General features: G+C 46.6%; 2 protein-coding genes across 11 annotated transcripts; both read right to left on the reverse strand.

Annotated features, from left to right (window-relative positions):
- Positions 1 to 944: 944 nt before the first annotated feature.
- Positions 945 to 5,025, reverse strand: CNPY2 (canopy FGF signaling regulator 2). Its single transcript, XM_069489724.1, has 6 exons — positions 4,686 to 5,025; positions 4,000 to 4,112; positions 3,719 to 3,834; positions 2,329 to 2,532; positions 2,074 to 2,170; positions 945 to 1,688 (listed from the first exon to the last, which is right to left on the reverse strand). Exons 2-6 carry the CDS (start codon positions 4,085 to 4,087, stop codon positions 1,645 to 1,647), a joined length of 549 nt encoding a protein of 182 aa, XP_069345825.1. The 5' UTR covers positions 4,088 to 4,112; positions 4,686 to 5,025; the 3' UTR covers positions 945 to 1,644.
- Positions 5,026 to 5,575: 550 nt separating this feature from the next.
- On the reverse strand, positions 5,576 to 18,268 carry PAN2 (poly(A) specific ribonuclease subunit PAN2). 10 transcript variants are annotated; one of them, XM_069491499.1, is made up of 26 exons: positions 18,131 to 18,268; positions 17,075 to 17,468; positions 15,438 to 15,607; positions 15,204 to 15,324; positions 14,962 to 15,039; positions 14,297 to 14,564; positions 13,549 to 13,891; positions 13,249 to 13,345; positions 12,264 to 12,383; positions 11,932 to 12,051; positions 11,531 to 11,659; positions 11,207 to 11,406; positions 10,957 to 11,090; positions 10,716 to 10,822; positions 10,411 to 10,509; positions 10,223 to 10,296; positions 9,969 to 10,116; positions 9,535 to 9,678; positions 9,381 to 9,440; positions 8,706 to 8,796; positions 7,846 to 8,003; positions 7,603 to 7,746; positions 7,299 to 7,478; positions 7,090 to 7,183; positions 6,637 to 6,834; positions 5,576 to 6,281 (listed from the first exon to the last, which is right to left on the reverse strand). In XM_069491499.1, the coding sequence occupies exons 2-26, from the start codon at positions 17,354 to 17,356 to the stop codon at positions 6,247 to 6,249; spliced, it is 3,594 nt and encodes a 1,197-aa protein (XP_069347600.1). In that variant the 5' UTR covers positions 17,357 to 17,468; positions 18,131 to 18,268; the 3' UTR covers positions 5,576 to 6,246. The 10 variants fall into 10 exon arrangements, with proteins under 10 accessions (XP_069347600.1, XP_069347599.1, XP_069347605.1 ...); XM_069491498.1 differs by having other exon boundaries at positions 10,957 to 11,093; XM_069491500.1 differs by having other exon boundaries at positions 5,630 to 6,281; positions 9,975 to 10,116; positions 18,131 to 18,220.
- Positions 18,269 to 20,539: the final 2,271 nt, after the last annotated feature.

Consider the following 20,539-nt stretch of genomic DNA (forward strand, 5'->3'; position numbering starts at 1 on the left):
TGGGAGGCTGAGGCAGAAGGATTGCTTGAGCCTGGAAGTTTGAGGTTGCTGTGAACTAGGCTGATGCCACAGCACTCTAGCCTGGGCAACAGAGCAAGACTCTGTCTTAAAAAAAAAAAAAAAAAAAAGAGTACTCTCACTTATACTTTTGATAAGCTTTTGGATGGAAAAGAAAGGAGTTTTTAGATGCCAAGCAGGCAATGGACAGAACCCTGGGTATACTCTTAGGGGTATGAAAAATGTGAACATTATTCACATGCATCACAGAAAAAAAAAAAAAAGGTTTATAACAGCTGGTTTGGGAAACTGATTTGACAGGATACAGCATTTCTTATGGCTGTTGAGAGAACATGCAATTAATATCAGGCTGAGTTTAGTTGACAGTATCAGAGTGCTTGCTCTGAGCTAATGTGTTAGATTTCACAGGTATTTGTGGTACAAGGAAGCTTTTTTGAATATGTTCATTCTGTGTGCCAGGTTTAGTGCAAGGTATTATTAAGAGAAAAAAGACTTAAAACAGAAACTATTCTCTAGCTATTAATATATAACTAGATTAGATTGGCACTTGGGGAAGTTAGCTTATAGATCTAGTTTTGCCACTAAATGTAGAACTTCAGGAAGTTCTGTGGCTTCTCTGGGCCTCACTTTCTCCATCTATAAAATGGGTAGAGGTGAAGTAGATGATATCTAAATGCTAAAATGCTGTAATTTTTAAAATTTTTGAAATGTTTATTCAGGTGTTCTCTCTTCAAGACATTCCTGGGACCCAGATGTTCCGTTCCAGACCCTGAGACAACCATATCTCAGGATCAGGGTGTTTAAGAAGTTTCCAAAAGAAGGTACCCTTTAGGTTTTCATCCCTATGCCCCAATGTAGAATCTCAACACACAAAAAGTGAGGACAAATTTATAGTCCAGATTGACAATGGCTAGTGACGGAGATGAGAAAGATATACTTTATTGTTGTTGTTGGCATCAAATCTAAAAGCTTAGGCTAGCAAGCAAGGCCTTTCATTAAATTACATTCCTTACCTCATCTGTCCCTATCCGATAAAACCCTTACTTTTCAGCTGAGTTGGTCACATCCATTTTCCCCTTCCTGTCTCTGCTCTTGCTGGTCCCTCCATCTGGAAGGGCAGGAAGGGAAGAATAATGCATGTCCATTATTTCCTTCAAGACCAATCCCTATCTTACTTTATTTTCATCAGCCTGCATACAAGGAATTTCTAGAATCCTACACTACCATACACTTATGTTCTGCTGCTTATTCATACAGGTCCCTATCTTCTCCATAATTAGACTCTAAATACATGGTATTGCGTGAACACTGAATAAATGCTTATCTAGTTTATGAGTGCAGTGGAATCTCAGAAGGTAAAAGAATTAAAGGTTCAGGCCCCTCCTACCTTTGTCCTACACAAATCCTAAAACTCTTCCTTCCTCTTTGTTTTGTTTCCTGTCTATAATCCCTCATATTCAAGCCTAATGTAATGGCCGATTCCGGGCACGAAAAGACAACACAGTTTGTACTTTTGGTTTCATGTTTTTTCAGTTCATTTCAGTAAAAACATAATATAAAAGACATTGCCACCATTTTCCCCTCCTGGGGGTGATCCATCAAGCCGGACTAGGCTGCTCCAGTGGTTCATAGCTCATCATGAGATGTGTGCAGGGCATGGTCACAGAGATCTGCAAACAGCACATAACAATTTGAAGGAAAATGCCACTCTCATATTGATATATGCCACTATTAAGAAAATACCCCAAACCAAAGTGGCACACATACACCAACCACCATTCTTCAGAACATATTCTTATAAATGATAAAATATCCCCACTGCTCTGTCACTTGTATCTCAGGTGAGGGGGCCACAAATTCTGAAAGCTGACAGAAAGAGAATGGAGAGGAACAATCCAACTCCCTAAGCCAAGGGAATTGGAAGCCAACTCTTGAGCTAAATATCAGAGGATTTCTGGCGTGGGGGTGGGTGGGTTAGAGAATGTGTCAGGTTCCACAAGGGTATGAAAACAGGGGTATGAAAACAGAACAGGAGATTAAGTGGGGGCAGCTTACCTGTTCGCTTACTACAAAGTTTGTCTTTAACATTGTCAGCCTCTCGGGAAAAGAATTCAATGAGTTCATCCTCATATTCCTCCACAATGCTCTCACACTGCCAACCCAAGGGAGAAACAAGTGACAAAGGGCAGCAAGAGGCCTCTTGCCTCCACCTCCAAAGAGGAGGACAAAGATATTGATCCAGCTTTCTACTTGGGTCCTCCAACAACCCCCTTAATTTCCAAGAACTAGCTACCCACTTCCATAGCTCACCGCAAACTTGAGGGTGCCGCTGATATCTGAATCGATTCGGATTCCCTGTAGGTCCAGTTCACTGGATTCTCCATTCCGGCCCACTACACGTACGTAGTTCTTGCGGTGGGTGGAAGGGTCAATTTGTTCCCCGTACTCCTTCATCCGGTCACATACCTCCTCTAGCAGCTCTGTGAGGTGGGCCTCTGAGCGAGCATAAGGCACCTAGAAATGTCCTCAGCCTTGGGTCACTCTCTTCTACCTCTATACATTAGTAATTTATATCCTTACTTTTCCTTCCAAATCTAGCTCAATCGACCTATTCTAAAAAGCCTTCTCTAATTAAAAACAATATGGTTTATTTGTACAGTTTCAAAGTACTTTCAAATATAAGATTGTATTTTACCTCATTATATAACCCTAAGAAGACAGGTATCATTAGCTCCAAAGTGTATATAAACAGACCACTCTTTGATTAACCCTGATCAACTATATTCTTTTTCTTTGAATTCTCCCAATTCTTATGAAGATAATTTTTTTTTTGTATCAAAATGAGACAGCAATAAAGACAGCATTAGAGAGGTAGTGTAGGCTCTGAGGATAACAACTATTATAGCACTTCATAAGTATCATAATTTTTTTTTTTGAGACAGTCTCACTCTATTGCCCAGGCTAGAGTGCCGTGGCGTCAGCCTAGCTCAAAGCAACCTCAAATTCCTGGGCTCAAGTAATCCTCCTGCCTCAGCCTCCTGAGTAGCTGGGACTACAGGCATGCGTCACTATGCCCAGCTAATTTTTTCTATATATATTTTTAGTTGTCTATATAATTTCTTTCTATTTTTAGTAGAGATGGGGTCTCGCTCTTGCTCAGGCTGGTCTCGAACTCCTGAGCTCAAATGATCCACCCGCCTTGGCCTCCCTAGAGTGCTAGGATTACAGGCGTGAGCCACCGCGCCCAGCCAAGTATCATAATCTTAACATTTCTTTATATATATATTGCTTACTAGGTATAGCTTTGTGTATATCTGTTATGTTTTCAACAACAACAAAAAAATTTCCTAATTACAAGGATAAGACCTTCTGTTCTTTTTAAAATGAATGTGTGTACGTATACCACAGTGCTATAGTAATAACATGAGTCATGGATTGGGGATGTAGAGAAGGGGGCTGATCAGGGCTCCCTGTCTGCTAACAACTTACAGCAGAAACAAAGTATTAAGGTTTGGAGCCAGGAAGCAAGTGCATAGCGTACAAACTTCCAGCCTCTTTCAATAAGACAGAGCCCAATCTTTTAGCTACCCCTCTGGGTCTGTTTTCTTTATTTCTGTTAAACCAAGGTCGTTCTTAATTAGTTGAGTTCTCACACAAAGCCAGAGTGAGCTACTGTACTTGGGGGAACAGTAACAGTTACCTCCACCACTGACTGGCTGCCATCTGGATTGATCCGGAAAGATCCCATCTGAATGGTCTTCTTGGGATCCACCTGGGCAATTTCCCACTCCAGTTCATCCACTAGAGCCCTGCAAGCTTGTGGAAGGGGAGAGAATGGGGACAGGGAATAGGGTGGAGGTAGGGTGGGCAGAGAATGGGATCAACCCAGGGATTTCCATTCATCCTTCTCCCAAGCCCTTAGATCTCATACCCTCCTGTGGCTCTACTTCCTCCCACTTCTCTTTCCCTTTGTGCCTTTACCTCCACAGTGTAGATCCTGGCTTCTCCGAGCCCAGGCAGTTCCCAGCAAGGCCCCCAGAAGCAGGGCCAGCCAACCCCAGCTTTTCATCTTTAGCGTAATGGGGTCGCTCCACCTGGGTTTGGGCGGGAATAAAACAGGTGTGAGGAGCCAACTCCATTTTCCTCTGCCCCTCTGCTCCTCATCCTAGGGCTTTCGAAGGCCTCTGTGTCACTCTGGCTATACTTTCTAGGAAATGCCCGAGACACAAAGGGGCTCCTCTGTTCCAGCGCTTGAAGCCTCAGATTACCCCGGGGCGGTAGGTGGAAGCGCGAGCTCTAGACTTGGGGCTCGGTCCCAGACACTACGTCTCGACAGGTGAGGCCCTAATGTGGATACTTTAGCACTGGATGCCTGCGGCTCACAGGGTTATGTGGCAACTACGGGAGAGAAGGCGATTACGAGGAAACGTCAGGCACTGGGAAGCTGCCAACAAGGAGCCTTCAGTCAGGCCAGAAGGCCGGCGAGGAGCACTCGATATCTAGTGTCTATTTGGACTCTGCACTGAAGACTCCTGCCATCCCATCTGCAACCTATAAGTGATTGCCCGTGCGAAACAACCCCTTCCTAAGGACTCCGCCATTGCTTTCGCTCCAGTCCATCCCCAATCCTCAGCGCCCAGTGCCTCTGCCGCCCGCATCCGTCCCACCTCTGCTCCCAGGGCCGCCGCCGTGGCCCAGGCGCTGGAAGACCGCTGGACTCTCACTTTGGCCTCGGTGGCTCTCGAACCTACACCTGGCTGCGGGGGAGTGGGGCTGTCCCGGATTCTCCAGACCGCTTCGCCGCCTTCCAGACACGAAGTGTCCCGGCGACTGCCTTACCTCGCTCCCCGGACCCTAAGTGACACCTAAGCGGGGTTCGGGTGCGCTACCGTGCGAGTCTCCCCCAGAGAGCGACCCCAAACCCGCCCCTCCAAATTCTCGCGCGAACAGGCAGCTTAGAAGCGACTCCAAGACAGCGAGGACCCCTGTTGATCACAGAAGGACCCAGACTTGCGTGGCGAACAGCTCCACGTGACCACTAGGGGTCAGCCAAAGAATAGGAGTGGCCTTCAGCTAGACGAACCCGGGCATTCAGTCTGGGAGAGGTCAGGCTTGTGCTTTTGTCACTCTAGGTGGGCTAGCTAGACCTTCAAAAAGGTGTGCTGCTGGCAGGCAAGAAGCCCAGGTTTCAATACACAGAAAACTACATTTCCCAGGAAGCACCGCACCACCAGGCAGCTCCTTTGTCAGTAGCTACTACTCCTTTAAGATACCCTGGGACCTGTAGTTTGTCAGCTTACACAATTAACGGGTAAACCATACTGTACATCTTCAAACATCCTGCCTTAGGGTACTAGACAGCTACAGCAAAGACCTAACATTGTCCAGGAAAGACATAATTATTCTCTTTCCATATCCATAACTTTGGCTTCCAGAGCCTTACCTTCAATTCAGTTGGGGATTTGAACAGAATCTTAGTTTTTCCAGTTGTATTAAGAAGCCAAAACGAAGAAAGGAGAGGACTGAAGTCAGAGAACCCACACTAGCAATTCTCTAATGAGACAGATGAAAGACAATATTTTTGGTTTTATTGTAAAAACATGCGGTTTAAAACAAAATTTTAAAAAATAACAAAACTTGGGACAGGAGAGTGGATGGAAGACAGATGCTTCTCAGCTGTCAGCAGGAATAAATGAAGCCAGCAGCCAAGCTTTGTCCAGGATCCAAAGGCCCTTTTGGCAATAGTATTAACAACATCAGCTTGCTTGGGCCACCAAGACTTTACATGCTGCCCCCTCCAGGCATCCCTCAAACAGTTGGTGACTTGAGCTAAGTCTTGACCTGTTGTATCCTCTGTTACTGTCTAAGATTTCAGTCCCTAGCCAGCTAGGAACTGAGAGGTGTGGTTCCAGGAGCTTCTCTGCCTGGATATTAATCACCCAGGATATTTACTGAGAATACTAATTACTTTCCATCCGGGTCAATTCTAGACTGTTTCTGGCCCACTATTTTGCAAAGGATAAAGACAGAATCTGGCTCCTAGAACCTTTACAACAATTCTGCTGTAGTCCAGTTCTATTAATAGCACCATCTGTAGACCCTGAGCAGGTCCAATTCTGGAAGTAGACAGAGTTGGCCAACTTGGGAAGCCATCTCCCAATGGGGCCACAGTTCTGGGGCCACAGAACGCTAAAGGGAGAGGGCCGTGATTCTCTGGGAGAGGGAAGGTCAGAGCGCCAGCACTGAGGAGAAGACAGCTGCATCTATCAGAGACAAAACCAAGAGCATGACTCTTAAGGTGAGTGGAGAAAAAGCACCTTCTCATACTTCTTATGGAAGAAAAATGCAAGAGAAAAGAGGGCATGGACCATCACCAAATATTTTAGAACTGGGCAAGAGGATGTTATAAGACCAACAGAGAGTTTCAATAATAAAATCTATTTCACTGAATGTTAGGAGGATTAAGTGCTTTGTAAACTGTTAAGTGCTTTACAAATATAAGGCAGAGGTGGTATTGCTATCACCATTGTCATCATTATGGTTGTGGTGGGTATAATCTCCATATATGCAATCAAAACCCACCTAGTCCCGTTTCCCTTGTCCCTTCCCCAGTCTTACTCTTGGGACTTGTCTGGCCCTCAGGCTCAGGCACCTTCCAGTCCATCTTTCGGCCCTTCTCGTAAAGACCCTTGAGCACCTTGTGGAAAGACTCAGGCTCAGTGCCATTCTTGCTTAGTTCCAGATACTTTCGGTAGAGCTGAAGGGCTGTACGGGCATCCTCAATACTGTCATGAGTCTCCCCTTGAATTTTCAGGTCTGAGATAAGTAGAGGTGGAATATTTGGGGACCTAGCAAAGGGAGGTAGAACATGTCCCCCCACTCCCACCCATGACTCCCAGAAAACAACAATAAAAAATCTGACTGCCCCAAGGGAAAAAGAGTCAAACACCTTCCCTAGTGCAAAGAAGGGACCACTAATAACTCAGGGTCCTCCCTGCTCCCACTTAGTCCCCCAACACTTTTTCTGCTCTTAATGTACATAAGAGGGACCTACAAGGCAGAACAACTCACCCAGAAAGTACCAAGCAAGGAATCGCAAAGAAATCATTCGTTTTCGGGGCATGTGGAACAGGTAGACAGTGTCAAGGACTTGGTCCTTGGGCACCTGGCAGGAATAAAAGGATGGGAGAATTAAGGTAGGGGATCTATAATTTCCCATTCTCCAAAAGTACCAATGTATACCCTGAGGGGCCCACCCTCAAAAGAGGACTCGCTCAAACCATGAGGTTGATGACCCGGAAGTCCTTCTGCAGGCCATGGCCCACAAACTTGACTCCAATGTCGATGAGAAAACGAAGCTTTAAGTAAGTAGACTTCAGAGTTGTGAGGTGCTTGGAGGAAATTTTGGCATCAAGGTCTCCAGGCTTTATCCCCGAGTATTGAGTCAAGTAATCTACCACCTAGAACAGAGAAAAGGACTCGTGAAGCAAGGTGCAGCGTCGTCTCCTACCACTATTCCCTCGGTTCTCGAGCACTCTACATAAGCACAGGATCTGCCTCACTTGCACCTCCATATCCTAATACCTGCTCCTGGGTAGAGATGTAGTCATCAATGAAGGGGATACCCTCATTGGGTCCCTGCCCCCGGACACAGGTAATTCTCGCTACTGACATCTGGCTTGGTTTAATAGTAGACTTGGTACCATCACTGCGTAACTCTGCTTCCTCCTACACGAGAAGAGTTAATAAGGGAATCAGAGAAATGCTTATAACTTCTAATATTCTCAGAGTTCTGTTCCAATGCCCCATCCTTTTGATCTTAGTTACCTCATTAAGAGTGACAAACTCAGCATCCAGACCCACCAGGTCCCCAACCTGTGGCATCTCATTCAGCATCAGTGGAATAAAGGTAGTATGTGTTTTCCGCTGCTTCCGTGCCAGGGAGGCTTCGGCCAGTAGGACACTTGCCTCAATAGGGTTCTTGACTAGAAGGGAGAATACAGAGGACAGAGGGCTGGGACAGGGGAGAGAAGCCTGGGGTGGCTGATCAGAGACTCTGGGTCTATAGTGTGATCCCTCAATAATCAAAGCATGTAAGTAAAAAGATCATGTCTGATGAGTGGCAAGGTAGAACAGGTGAAATCAGAAAATTATCAAGAATAAGCAAGGAAAAAACTAGAAAGACCACAGAGAAGAAATAGTAACATTTTTACTTTGGACCTTAGTTTAGAAAATCTGGAAAAATAAGGTTATAGAGAAACTGTAGTTTAGAGGTACCAAATAGGGACTTAACAAGGAGCTCATCTCCAAAAGAAGAGGTCTTCAGTTGGGGATAAGAATGGTTAGACTCAAAATTATAACCTAAGCTATTTTGATCAAAATTCCCTTATTACCCCTTCCCCACTCCACTCTCAGGATTTCCCACGTTTATTTTATTTTTAATTTTACTTTAACTCAGGCATCCGAGATTTCCAGCTTTTAAATTGAAGATCTGATAAGCAGGAATCTCTTTAGTATCCCTGGAAATATTAACATTGGTTATCAATCTTAAATACCAAGCAACATCCCAGGTTTCATCTTGAAGCCCAATCAAAACTGCCCACATCCTTTGCTACCAGGTGGCAAGCTGGTAAATAAGGAAAAAAAAAAATTTGCCCACACCCTTGGGTCTACTATGTACCACTTACTGTTCAGGTTGTATCTGGAATTGAGATTTCTTTTGACATAATAAAGGATAGCAGGTACTTTCCAATTCATGTCAAACTGTACAGCTTCATGCTACAGAAGAGAAAAAGCACTTTTGGCCTGTATACATACCTCTTTTCCTTTCCCCAAGTAAGACTCAAGCACTTTTTTTTTTTTTTAATTTTTATTTATTTATTTATTTATTTATGGACAGACTCTCAACTCTGTTGCCAGGGCTCGAGTGCTGTGGCGTCAGCCTAGCTCACAGAAACCTCAAACTCCTGGGCTCAAGCAATCCTTCTGCCTCAGCCTCCCAAGTAGCTGGGACTACAGGCATGCGCCACCATGCCTGGCTAATTTTTTCTATATATATTTTTAGATGTCCAGCTAATTTCTATTTTTTTTTTTTTTTCAGTAGAGATGGGGTCTTGCTCTTGCTCAGGCTGGTCTCAAACTCCTGAGCGCAAACGATCCACCCGCCTCGGCCTCCCAGGGTACTAGGATTACAGGCATGAGCCACCTTGCCCGGCCTCAGGTACTATTTTTAATTATTCTAATGCTTTTTATTCCTGAGGATCCTTCCCTCTTAAATCTGCCTGGCATTCTATAGGGCCCTGAGGATAAGGATGCTAGGAAAAGGGGAGAAGAAAGGAGGAATGGGCCATGTTGCAACTAACCTTATCAATAGGTTCAATAAGAAAGTCATTGAATAGATACCACTGCTGGTGAGTAACGCCCTGTGGAGATACAAAGTAATGGCTGGACCATTCTGTCTCAGAGTACACACTGTGGCCATCTCAGGAGAATCCTGCCCTGTACCACCTCACTCACCTCCTTGCGTTGGTGGTAGGTCTCTCCAACTTTGATGTGAGCCACCAGGCTGCCCCCTGTGCGTGAGTCCAGGATGTGTACCACAGTAGCCATCAGGTCATACACATAGACACCATGCTCCTCCTCTGCCCTGGCTGGGCCCCACTGTGAGGGGGGGTACCCAGGCTGCTAAGCTAAGTTTAAGGATGGGGAAGGAAGGGGAACGAGGACAGAGGACAGGGATTGGGGGTATAGGGGATGGGGGACCAGGGTAGATTATCTCCATCCTAGCCCAACTATGACTCCGAACACTGAACTGAGTCACTGTGGGAACTACTAGGCCTTATTTTCCTTCCTTTTCCCTTTGCTAAGTTCCACCTTCCCCCTTCCCTGCTTCACCTTCTGCCATGCCTTTTCTCCCTTAGTCCCCTCCCTCTTTCCAGTTTTTCAACAACCTGCACCTCATCCCCATCAGTCCAATTGCAAACATCCAGCCCTTTGTTCTTGGTCATCTTCATGCGAATGGAGAAAGGAAGCCAGATATTCTTCAACTCCTCAATGGAGGGACACACCAGCACACCCTCTGGACTCCCTAGTTCCTTCCTATCAGGTGAGAAGAATTGGAAATTTGTTGTGAAGAGATCTAGCCAGTGACAAGAGAGGCCACTGGGTAGTTCAATCCTTTGACAACTTCCAAGACAGCACCTACCAATCAGCCAAAGCAAATTCCTTGTTCTTGGAGATTTCCCCACCATGTTTCTTTACTGCCATCTTGAAGGCAACCTGAACACAAAGGAAAAACATCTGATTCCTTAGAACATAATCATATATGAAGGTCAGAAGGGGAAGAAAACTAAAAAGTACTCCTAAAGGCCTGTGTCCAGCCCTAGTCCTTACCTCAGCCTGCATTCTCCAGAAATCAGCCTCTTTTGAGCTGTTTACCTCACAATTGATGACAAGAATATCTGGCAGATGGCGGATGTTACGGGTCTGAATCTTAGAGGATAAAACAAACAAAGAATGGCAGGAAGTGTAGAGGAAAAGAAGCATGGACAGGAACCTGGGTCTGCATCCTCAAACTGGGGCTCCTCCCACTCCCCATAGATCCCTGGATGAAAGTGCTGACATAGCCAGCCTCAGATGAGATGGTAGCTGAGTCCCCAACATGGCAAGACTCTAGTCCAGTCCAACAACCCACTCACCGTAGGCTGGTACTTTTCACAGTTGTCACACCAGGCCTGTGTATTCTGTTCCAGGCAGATGCTTCGCTTTAGCACCTGAGCAAAGTCATAGTTCTTCCCGGTTTTATCTGAGGGGAAATTGAATGCTTCACCCCTGGTTCTCCCCTCTACCCACATTTAGCCCCCCCACCTCTTTCCTGATGTTACAGGACATCTGGGGGAGCCTTCCCCACCCAGCTGCAGGGTATATTACTGTTGCTACCGTCAGGGTAGGAGAGCGTGAAGAGCAGGGTGGAAGAGGCTCGCACGGTCTCACTGCCACAGCGGCAGAGGCTGCAGTTCTCCATCTCACAGCTGAACAGGTGCCCAATGACAGAGTCCCCCGATGAGCAAAAGCTGCTAAGGGTAGAGAGGGCAATATAGGCACAGTGAGGGAGTTAGGAGACCTTTTAAGTCACAGAGGGGCCTGGCCTGTCATGGTGGCTTTAACTATTCCTATCCCGATTCCATACCTGCCTCCAGCACCTCTATAAGCCTGTGGTACTTCCAGCTCCTGCATATCCTGATGTAGTTGAGTGAGAATGAAGCGATTCCACCTCTGAATGAGCCTGGCCAGATTGCCCTTGCCTGAAGCCTCATCTGAGTCAGCCAGGATAAGACCAAGGGCTGAGGCCTCAGGAATGGTACGGAATGCCCGAAGAAAATTATTGCCCTGGAAACATGTTAGTGGAAAAGGATTTTTTCTCTTTTGTAGCCATTTACACAGCAATGTCCCTGACTACTGTCCACCTCCCTCCCCCTTCCATTTTAAGTGTCCTGGGTCTCCAGGCACTGACCTGGCAAGGGTCACCACGAGAGAGGTCCAACATGTGGAAGAGAAAGCCCAACTCACATGCCAGGCAGAACTCCTTCTGGCAAAGGTGGTTCTGGATTAGACAGCGAACAGGCTCCAGGAAATAGAGCACCTGGAGGGAAGAGCAGGAGAAGTGGTGTAGGAAACTGGGACGGGAAGGAGAGATGCATAGGTTACGGGCTCTGGTGGGAAATACAAAGCAGGAGTCCACCAAAGCATTGGAGCTCATAGAGGAGACTTGAAGGTTGTGGGGGAAAAGAAAGAATGGTAGAGGCCATGGTAAAGCAGGCTTGGTTGAAGAAACCTGGAAAGAATAGGGGTTGAGGAGCCATGGGGAAGAAAGGCAGTAGGCAGGTTCAACTTGTAGAAATACCCAACTCTTACCTGGATCATACAGTTACAGTATGCATTGGGGATGTGAGGCTCTAATCCAGCAAACAGGGTCTTATTGTAGTGTTTGAAGTCAAAGTCCTCCAGCCCTAGCTTGGAATATTTGATGGTCACCTGAGGCAGAAACAGTCTGAGCAAGACGAGGATATCCTCAGAGTCCCTGAATCTTCCCAGTAGCCATAGACTTTCCCAGAACCTCCCACTCAGGTCCAGGGTCATAGGTGAAGGCCTCCTGACTTAGTACTTCAATCCTTTCTCATACGAACCCCTTCCCAGGTACCTTTCCCCACATCTCACAGGGCCCCTGCCTTGGTGTCCCCCAGCACCTTGCGGTATTTCTTAGAAACCATGTGGAGATGTGGCTCCTCTTCCCGCCCTATCGGTGACTCAGTGACCTGGCTGAAGCTGTCAAATTCACTGTCCGACTCCTTGAGTCGGTAAGGAATCTAGGGATTTTAAAAAGAGGCAACCTTGTTGGATGTCTTGTCATCTTTGGCTTCACCCCCACCTTTATCCCAACATTGAAATAGCCACCAAGTCCTGAACCTTCTATTTTCGTAGCATTCTCAGCATCCACTACTTCCTTTTTATTTCCACTGCCATCACTCTACTTCATCACAATTGGACAACTGTGATGGCTTCCACGCTCATCTCCCTATATATTCATGCTGTCCAGCATACGAGTACCAAACCAACCCTCCCAGAATGCTGTGTATCACTTCTTCTACTACACACTAGTATTCAAGGCTTCACAATCTGGCCCTTTCTAACCTTAATCTCTCACTACTGCCCAATACCAATAGCTGTTCCAACCAGAATGGTGTACTCACAGTCTCCCTCAGACATGCTTTTTGCATTTATGCCTCTTGAGATCTTCAGTAACACTGTTCTCTCATCTTGAATATTCTTCTCTTTTTACTACCTACTTGCCCATATTCCACATTTCCAGCTCAATATCCACCTAGTTCATTACACCTCTCCTGACCACTCTAACTCAGAGTAACATTTTCCCTCCAAACAGCTCTGGCACTGAATGCTTATGATAATCCTTTAGCATTTAACAATCAAATGTAAATAATTTCTGATATGTATATGTCTTACCTTCACCAACCCAATGCTAATTTCCTAAGAGCAAGGACACTATCTTTTTTATCTTTGAATCCTCCCTAACACCTAGCATAGTTCCTTCAATTCAGTAGGCCCCCAAAAACCTTTACCAACTGTCCAAAAACAAAAGAAAGACTAATAAAGGAAAAAGGAGAAATGCCAGTGGGCTGATTTGGGGGCTGACTGTCTCCACTCTGAACATACCTGATTGCGAAGCCTGGTGCGGGGGTTGGGTGCATAGCCAATGAAGCCCACCTTCTTCATGGTGCGTAGAATCTCTGCATCCACAGGTGGTGCACGCCTAGAATCCAATATAGTTCTAGGGCTTGAAGGGTTGTGTTGTCTACCCGTCCACTCCCCAATCCCCAAAGGCCGAGAAAAAAAGAAAATATTGAAGGTAGATAAAAATCAGGAAAGTAGTAAAATAATAACAGAGCTAGCAGAGAATTCTGGTATCCTGGCCCTTTCCCCCTCCCTCCTTTTGGCCCAGAGGTGGGGTACAACCTGGGAGCTGGAGCGGAGTTGGCAGCAGGCCAATCGGAGAGAAGTGTGTCAGTGGTGAGCGGGACAGGGATGAGGGAAAGAGGCAGCAGGTCCTGGCTCCAGTCCAGAGGAGGCAGTGAGTCCACGAGACAGGGCAAAGCAAACTCAGTCTCACGGGAGTAGGGGTTGAAGGAAGGCTCAGGGGAATCAGTCCAGAGGTGCACACAGCCCTCAGAATCCCCAAAGGCCAGGGCCTGCTTGCTGGCTGACACATCAAAGGTCATTAGCAGAGGCCCCACAGGATTCACATGAAAGATGTCTGCTGGGTTGGCCAGGCCTGTAGGCTCACAGAACTGGCACTGGCCTAGGAGGGAGGAAGAAATCCACTGAGCCCCAGAAAGTGAAAGGGAACTATCCTTATATGCCCTTCCTACCCTCTTCTCTGGTATCTAAGCAAGATGGGTCCCAAATCTATGCCTAGAGAGAAAAAGAATGCCATCTGATGTCTCCCCACAAACTATAGGATGGTTTGCTACCTAGCAAAGAGCAATTCTAGAGTTATTTTGCCTATTCCATCTATATTTTTTCCCATGTTCCTCACAACAAAGGACAAAACAAAAGCTCTAATCTCTGACTAAACCCAGGTAAAATCCTGGGACCCCAATGAAAGGTTACTTCTTTTCCCAACAAAAAGGTTTCTAGAATAGTACTCCTGTGCCTAGTTCCCCTTTGCTCATCCGTCCCTCCTACCCAATCCTGCCCTTCATACCTGACTGGGAAATGATAGCAAGACGAGAAGTATATGTAGGAATGAAGCGCAAGAAGGCAGGATCCACATGTACTTGAAGTGGTGTGATGGCACGCATCATGCGCAAATCATACACCTTGAGGAAACGGTCACAGGCAAGGCCAGTGAGACGGCTGGAGAAGCCACAGGCAGCCAGTAGATTGCCATGCACATCAAAATCTGACAGACTCCCTGAGAAGGCATCAAACTCATGCTCCACCTTAAAAGTACGGAGGTCTCGCAGGGAAACCTAAACAAGAGATAACTCAGTTATCTGCCAACCCTGTTATCAGAAAGAGTACCTGCCACTTACCTAACCCTGTGAGGTCCCTACCAAAGGAATTAAGGCCATAGGTTGGATATGGACAATTAAGAGTCCAGAAAAGGCAAACAGAGAAGCCAAGAGCTGGATAGGACCCCAAAGAGAACTCTTGTTTACCCCTTTGGCTCTAAGGTACCTTGTTACAATAGAAAACATCAGGCTGCAAGACAATCTCATAGTATAACATGGCTGAATAGGAAGTGAATTTACTCTTTTCATCCCTCATCCCCAATCCTACTATACCCTGAGAGTTGAAAGAAAGCACAGCCTAATCAGATATCTAGTGAAACAGGGCCCTGTGGTAGGAGAAATGGAACTTGGCCACCTTGCCAGACGTGTGGCCACAGAAGAAGAAGCGATTTGTCTGTCTCATGATGGTGACTCCAGGTGTTTCAACTGCATACTGGAGAGGGAAGCAGGAAAAACCAGTGAGAGAATGATTTTTCCCACAGACCAAAGGAACAGAAAGGTCACACCCACATCTCAGGCCCATCACCAGCCCAAGCATACCCTGACCCACCAATAACCTCAGGCCCTGCTTGGGTCTTTCCTGTCCCAGGCTTGTACCTTCTGAGTCTCCTGAACAGTGTTGAGATCAATCTCCAATATGTGGTTCTGCAACCCACCAATGAGTAGAGTACTGCTGTCAGTCAGTAGAAGACTGTGCATATCCTCATTCTCATCTAGCCTGTTGGGAAGAGGAAAGGCTAAGGGCCCAGGGTCTCGCAATCTGCCAATCCCTTAGCCTTCCCTCCCTATGAGGTACCATCTCTCCCAGTCCAGAGCTCAGAAGCCACTTACAAGTAATCAAATATAATGAGGCCCCCACGAGCCATATACTTGAGGTTGTTCTTGGTGAGAAAAAGGATACCATTCTCCAGGCTCTGGATCTGCCGAATGTCATCACTGCCATTGACCTGAAAGGATGAGTAGCGCTCCAAAGCTGGGCCGAAAAAAGAAGTGGCATGGCCCTGTAGGGAACAAAGATGACAAAGACACCCTGAGTGAAGGGGCAGGGTCATTCCACATGTAGGTCAGGGACTAGACAGGGCTCAGATTTTTCTCTTCTTGCTTGGCCTTTGTGACTAGGAGCAACTGAGGCCTAAGGCTAGGAACCATATGCTGCATATGACTGTAGTCCTAGCTACTTGGGAGGCTGGGATGGGAGGATCGCTTGAGCCCAAGAGTTCCAGGTTACAGTGAACTACGATCACTCCGCTGTACTCCAGCCTGGGTGACAGAGTGAGACCCTATCTCAAAAAAAAAAAAAAAAAAAGAAAGAGTACTAATCAACACCTGATATATTGTATATGTTTTTTGTTTGTTTGTTTTGTTTACTGCTTATTCCAAACTTAGAGCAAGGTCTGGCATCTAGTAGGTGGCTCAAAAAACACTGGTTGTTCCATGCCAGCATCTGTGTGGGGTAAAAGAAAGAAAAAAGAAAAAAAAGAAAAAAACTGGTTGAATGAATTAGTATCTACCTCTTCAGCTTATAGTCCAGTAAATCCTAATTGCCTGTAGTTCCTGCACTCTGTACTCACCATGCTTTGTAATATCTCGGGAATTTTTGTTTATCCTGTGCCAAGACAGTCTTTTCCCATCTCTTTCACCTAATTCCTACTCATCTTTCAAGCCTCAGTTCAAGTGTCACTTCCTCCTGGAGGCCCTCTCTGACCCTCCTCCATGATCTCCAGCACCCAGTACATATTTTCACACTGGCACTTAGTACCATGAAATTATCTGTTCATGTGTCTTTTTTACCTCACTGTCCTATAAACTCTTTGAGGGCAAGGATTATGTTTTATTCAGCTTTATTCCCTGTGCCTGGGATAGCAGTAGACATTGCCTGCTGAACTGAATCAATCACACACACAAAATTCATCTCTTCTAATGGAAAAATGATTCACGCTCCATGACAGATAAATTAGTAAACCAAGGACAGCATATTATTTCTTACAAAATCTTTGGGTTCCATAGCATATTGGCAATATGTGGACATACATTTTAAAAAATTAGCACTGATAACTGCTCTGAGAGTAAAATCAACCAGAGAAGACTGAAGCATATCTCCATGTAAGAAATGCAGAAACGTTCATTAAACATTCTGTAATAATAAACACGGAAAACAGAAAAGGGGCATTAGAGATTGGATTTGGATGGCTACAGACTAAGTTATGGGTATAATTATCAAGATTAATCAGAACATGGGATGGGCAAACCATGATAAAAGCGATGCCTTCTGAGAAAGAGTATCTACGTAATTTATTCTTGGATCCTACATTCCCCTTCTCTCTCCACCACCCTCCTCTTGGCTTAATTTAGAGACCAAGCTAATCTCATTATTTCAACTCAGTTCTGCCTCCTTGCAAAGCGGCTGTCTTTGGGGCCAAGACCACATAAAGACCTCCAACATCTTTCAGCCCTCACAAAGTTCTTACCCCATGGCTCCCCACCCACAGCATCTCCTCGTGCAAGTCAAAGTGGGAAACGGAGACAGGCACACCCACTTCAGCCACCACACTGTGCAATTCAGAGTAGACACCTTCCATTATGTGCACTGACTCCTGGACGGGAAGAGCCTCCAAGGCCACTCCCTCTGGGTCCAGCTCCACATTCTGTAGCAGACTTGGGTTCAGGTGGGCATCCAGGACAGGGTCCAAGGCAGAATGCATGCTGGGAGCATACTCTGCCAGTCCAGGATCAAGACCCTCAAAGTTCATGATGACGATGGCAGTTGATTACACTTGTGTCACACCCTCCCTTGCCAGTCCCTTTAGCCTGACCCAACCTTCAGCAGGACAGCACCGATGGGCCTAGAATGGACATCTCAGCCTGCAAGGGGAAAGAGGTAGCTGAGTCAGGGGTAGGTCCAAGTACTGGTACTTAGTTTCTTCTAGGTTATGTGGGAGGAAGATGAGGCAGGCAGAAGCAATGAAACTGCCAGCCTGAGGATGAAGCAGGCAGGGGGCAATGGGCAGGGGGCAATGGGCAGTGGGGTAGGGTTGGGAGAATTACTGTCCCTTCCTGTCCTCCTCTAGGCCCTGTGTACTCCCGATCACCCTACTATCTAACCTAATTCTCTTTCTTCTCCCTTCAGACCTGCTCACTCGCCTGGCTCAGCCCTGAACCATCAGGTGAAGGGAGCAGGAACTACGGGGGTTGCAGTTAGGTAGAGGGGTGTAAGGTGCTTGTTTCCCAGAATTTGGGTTAGGATGGCGGGGGGCGGGGGTTGGCAGTGAGGAGAACAAGAGAAGTCAGTTTCCCAGAATCCTCTGTAATAATTACCCAGGATTCTCTAGGGGAAAACAACAATGGCCAGTTACCCACAATTGAGGCGGGGGTAGGGGAAGGTGATGGAAACGGCTAGTTACCCAGAATTCCCCGGGGGAACCAGAAAAATCGGTTATCTAGAATTCGACCCCGGCGGCGTGAGCGGAGAGACAGGGCAAGGGTCAGATGTGTTCCTGGGATGCGTACGGGGAATGGGTCATTACCAAGATTTCTCCATGGCGGATATTTTGGAGCGCGTGGAATTAAAACGAGTAGGGGTAGCGCAAGCGCCGTCACCTCCGTGGGAAATTCCAGTTTCCCCAGTTGTCCCCCACGCCTCAGGGTCAATCTAACTCTATGGCGGGAAGGACTGGACTCCCGGTAGCGGCTTCCAATCAGGAAGGGCTTGGGGCGCGTCTAAGCCAATCAGAAGGAGCCAGGTACAGACGCACTCCGCGAGAAGGCGTGTGACGCAGGAGCTGGGCCAAAACAAGGTTACGGGGCGCCGTTGGGAACAAACGAAGGCAGATCCTGGGCTTGTTTGCGGTCGTAAAAAGTAATCGTTCCTTTTTTAAACCTTCTTGAATAAAATTAGACCTAGGCTTGGAAACCGAACTTTTATGTTCCCGGTAACTTTAGGATCTCTAGAATAAGGGGCGTTCAAGGCAAAGTACTGGGAATCCACTGCTGGGTATTCCCAGCATGGATTAGTTCACCCCTTCTTCCGCGGTGCTCTAGTGAGCTACTCCGCAACCTCTGACCCTATTGCCCCCGAAACTCGCTGGCATTTCCTATCATCCCTAGATATGGGAGAGAAAAAAGGAAGCGGGAGCCACACTCTTGACACGGCCCAAGTGGCCGCATCTTCTACTGTTTTAAAGGCATCCATCTGAAACTCCCATCTATGATTGTTCCCTCCCCAGAGGCCCTGGTAATATTCCCGGGGAACAGGACCCCCAGGGTATGAAATTCCCCTAGCCCACGGAGCTGGACGCTCTCTCAGAGGGGGATGAGAATGGCAAATTGAGACATTTGCCTTCTCGAAACTTAAACCATTTCTCATCAGCGGTTATTCTGAGGGATTCTTGGGACCTGTGAGCTTGAATCTCTTTGGAATGGGTCCAGGTTGTGAGATGTCTCAGGACACTTTAGCTCAGCTTTCATTACTGTTTCTAAAGGCCACATAGAGGGACTCTGGTGGGAGAAATTCCTTACAGAGGATACAGTTTTAAAGCATTTCTCTTTCTTAATAAAAGCTGATAAGTAGACCTTCACAGAAGGACCCAAGAATTTATATTTCCAGGACTCAGAGGGCTCCTAGACTCAGGTAGAGGTCTAACAGCAAGAGGAAAACAACTCAGAGGGTCTCTCAAACTGATCTGACTTCACAAGTCCTTAGATCTAAAATAACACAAAAAGGTGGGTGCTGAGACACCTAGACAGTTCCCACACTTTTAAGAAATCTACATATTTGAGGTCTCAAACTGAGGACAACTACACAGATGCATGAAAGTTACAGAGCCTGAGATACCTGGACCAAATAAGCTACTTTATAAATTACACATGTTCTTGTGTCTCCTCACAGTATCATAGCATAATGCAATGATTGGCCAGGCACGGTGGCTCACACCTGTAATCCTAGCACTCTGGGAGGCCGAGGCAGGAGGATCGTTTGAGCTCAGGAGTTCGAGACCAGCCTGAGCAAGAGTGAGACACCCCCCCCCCCCCCCCCGTCTCTAATAAAAATAGAAAGAAATGATCTGGACAACTAAAAATATATGTAGAAAAAATTAGCCAGGCATGGTGGCGCATGCCTGTAGTCCCAGCTACTCGGGAGGCTGAGACAGAAGGATTGCTTGAGCCCAGGAGTTTAAGGTTGCTGTGAGCTAGGCTGACACCATGGCACTCTAACCCGGGCAACAGAGTGAGACTCTGACTCAAATAATAATAATAATAATAATAATGCAATGATTAAGAATGCAGGATCTGGCCGGGCACAGTGGCTCATGCCTGTAATCCTAGTATTCTGGGAGGCCGAGGTGGGAGGATTGCTTGAGCTCAGGAGTTCAAGACCAGCCTGAGCAAGAGCGAGACCCTGTCTCTACTATAAATAGAAAGAAATTAGCCAAACAACTAAAAATAGAAAAAATTAGCAGGCACGGTGGCGTGTGCCAGTAGTCCCAGCTACCCGGGAGGCTGAGGCAGGAGAATCGCTTGAGCCCAGGAGTTTGAGGTTTCTGTGAGCTAGGCTGACACCATGGCACTCTAGCATGGGCAACAGAGTGAGACTCTGTCTAAAAACAATAATAGTAATGCAGGATCTGAGACTAGGGGTGGTGGTTCACACCTGTAATCCTAGCACTTTGGGAAGCCGAGGTAGGAGGATTGCTTGAGGCCAGGAGTTCAAGACCAGCCTGAGCAATCCAAGCTCCTTAGGTGGCTGAGGCAGGAATATCACTTGAGTCCAGGAGTTTAAGGTTGCAGTGGGCTATGATGATGCCACTGCACTCTAGCCCAGGTGACAGAGTGAGACCCTGTCTCAAAAAGAAAAAAATAAGAATGCAGAATCTGAAGCCAGATTGTCTGCACTGGAATTCCAGCCACTTAGTAGCTCTGTGATCTTGGATAAACAA

The sequence above is a fragment of the Eulemur rufifrons genome, chromosome 16 (genome assembly GCF_041146395.1).
Source record: "Eulemur rufifrons isolate Redbay chromosome 16, OSU_ERuf_1, whole genome shotgun sequence".
Taxonomy (NCBI): domain Eukaryota; kingdom Metazoa; phylum Chordata; class Mammalia; order Primates; family Lemuridae; genus Eulemur; species Eulemur rufifrons.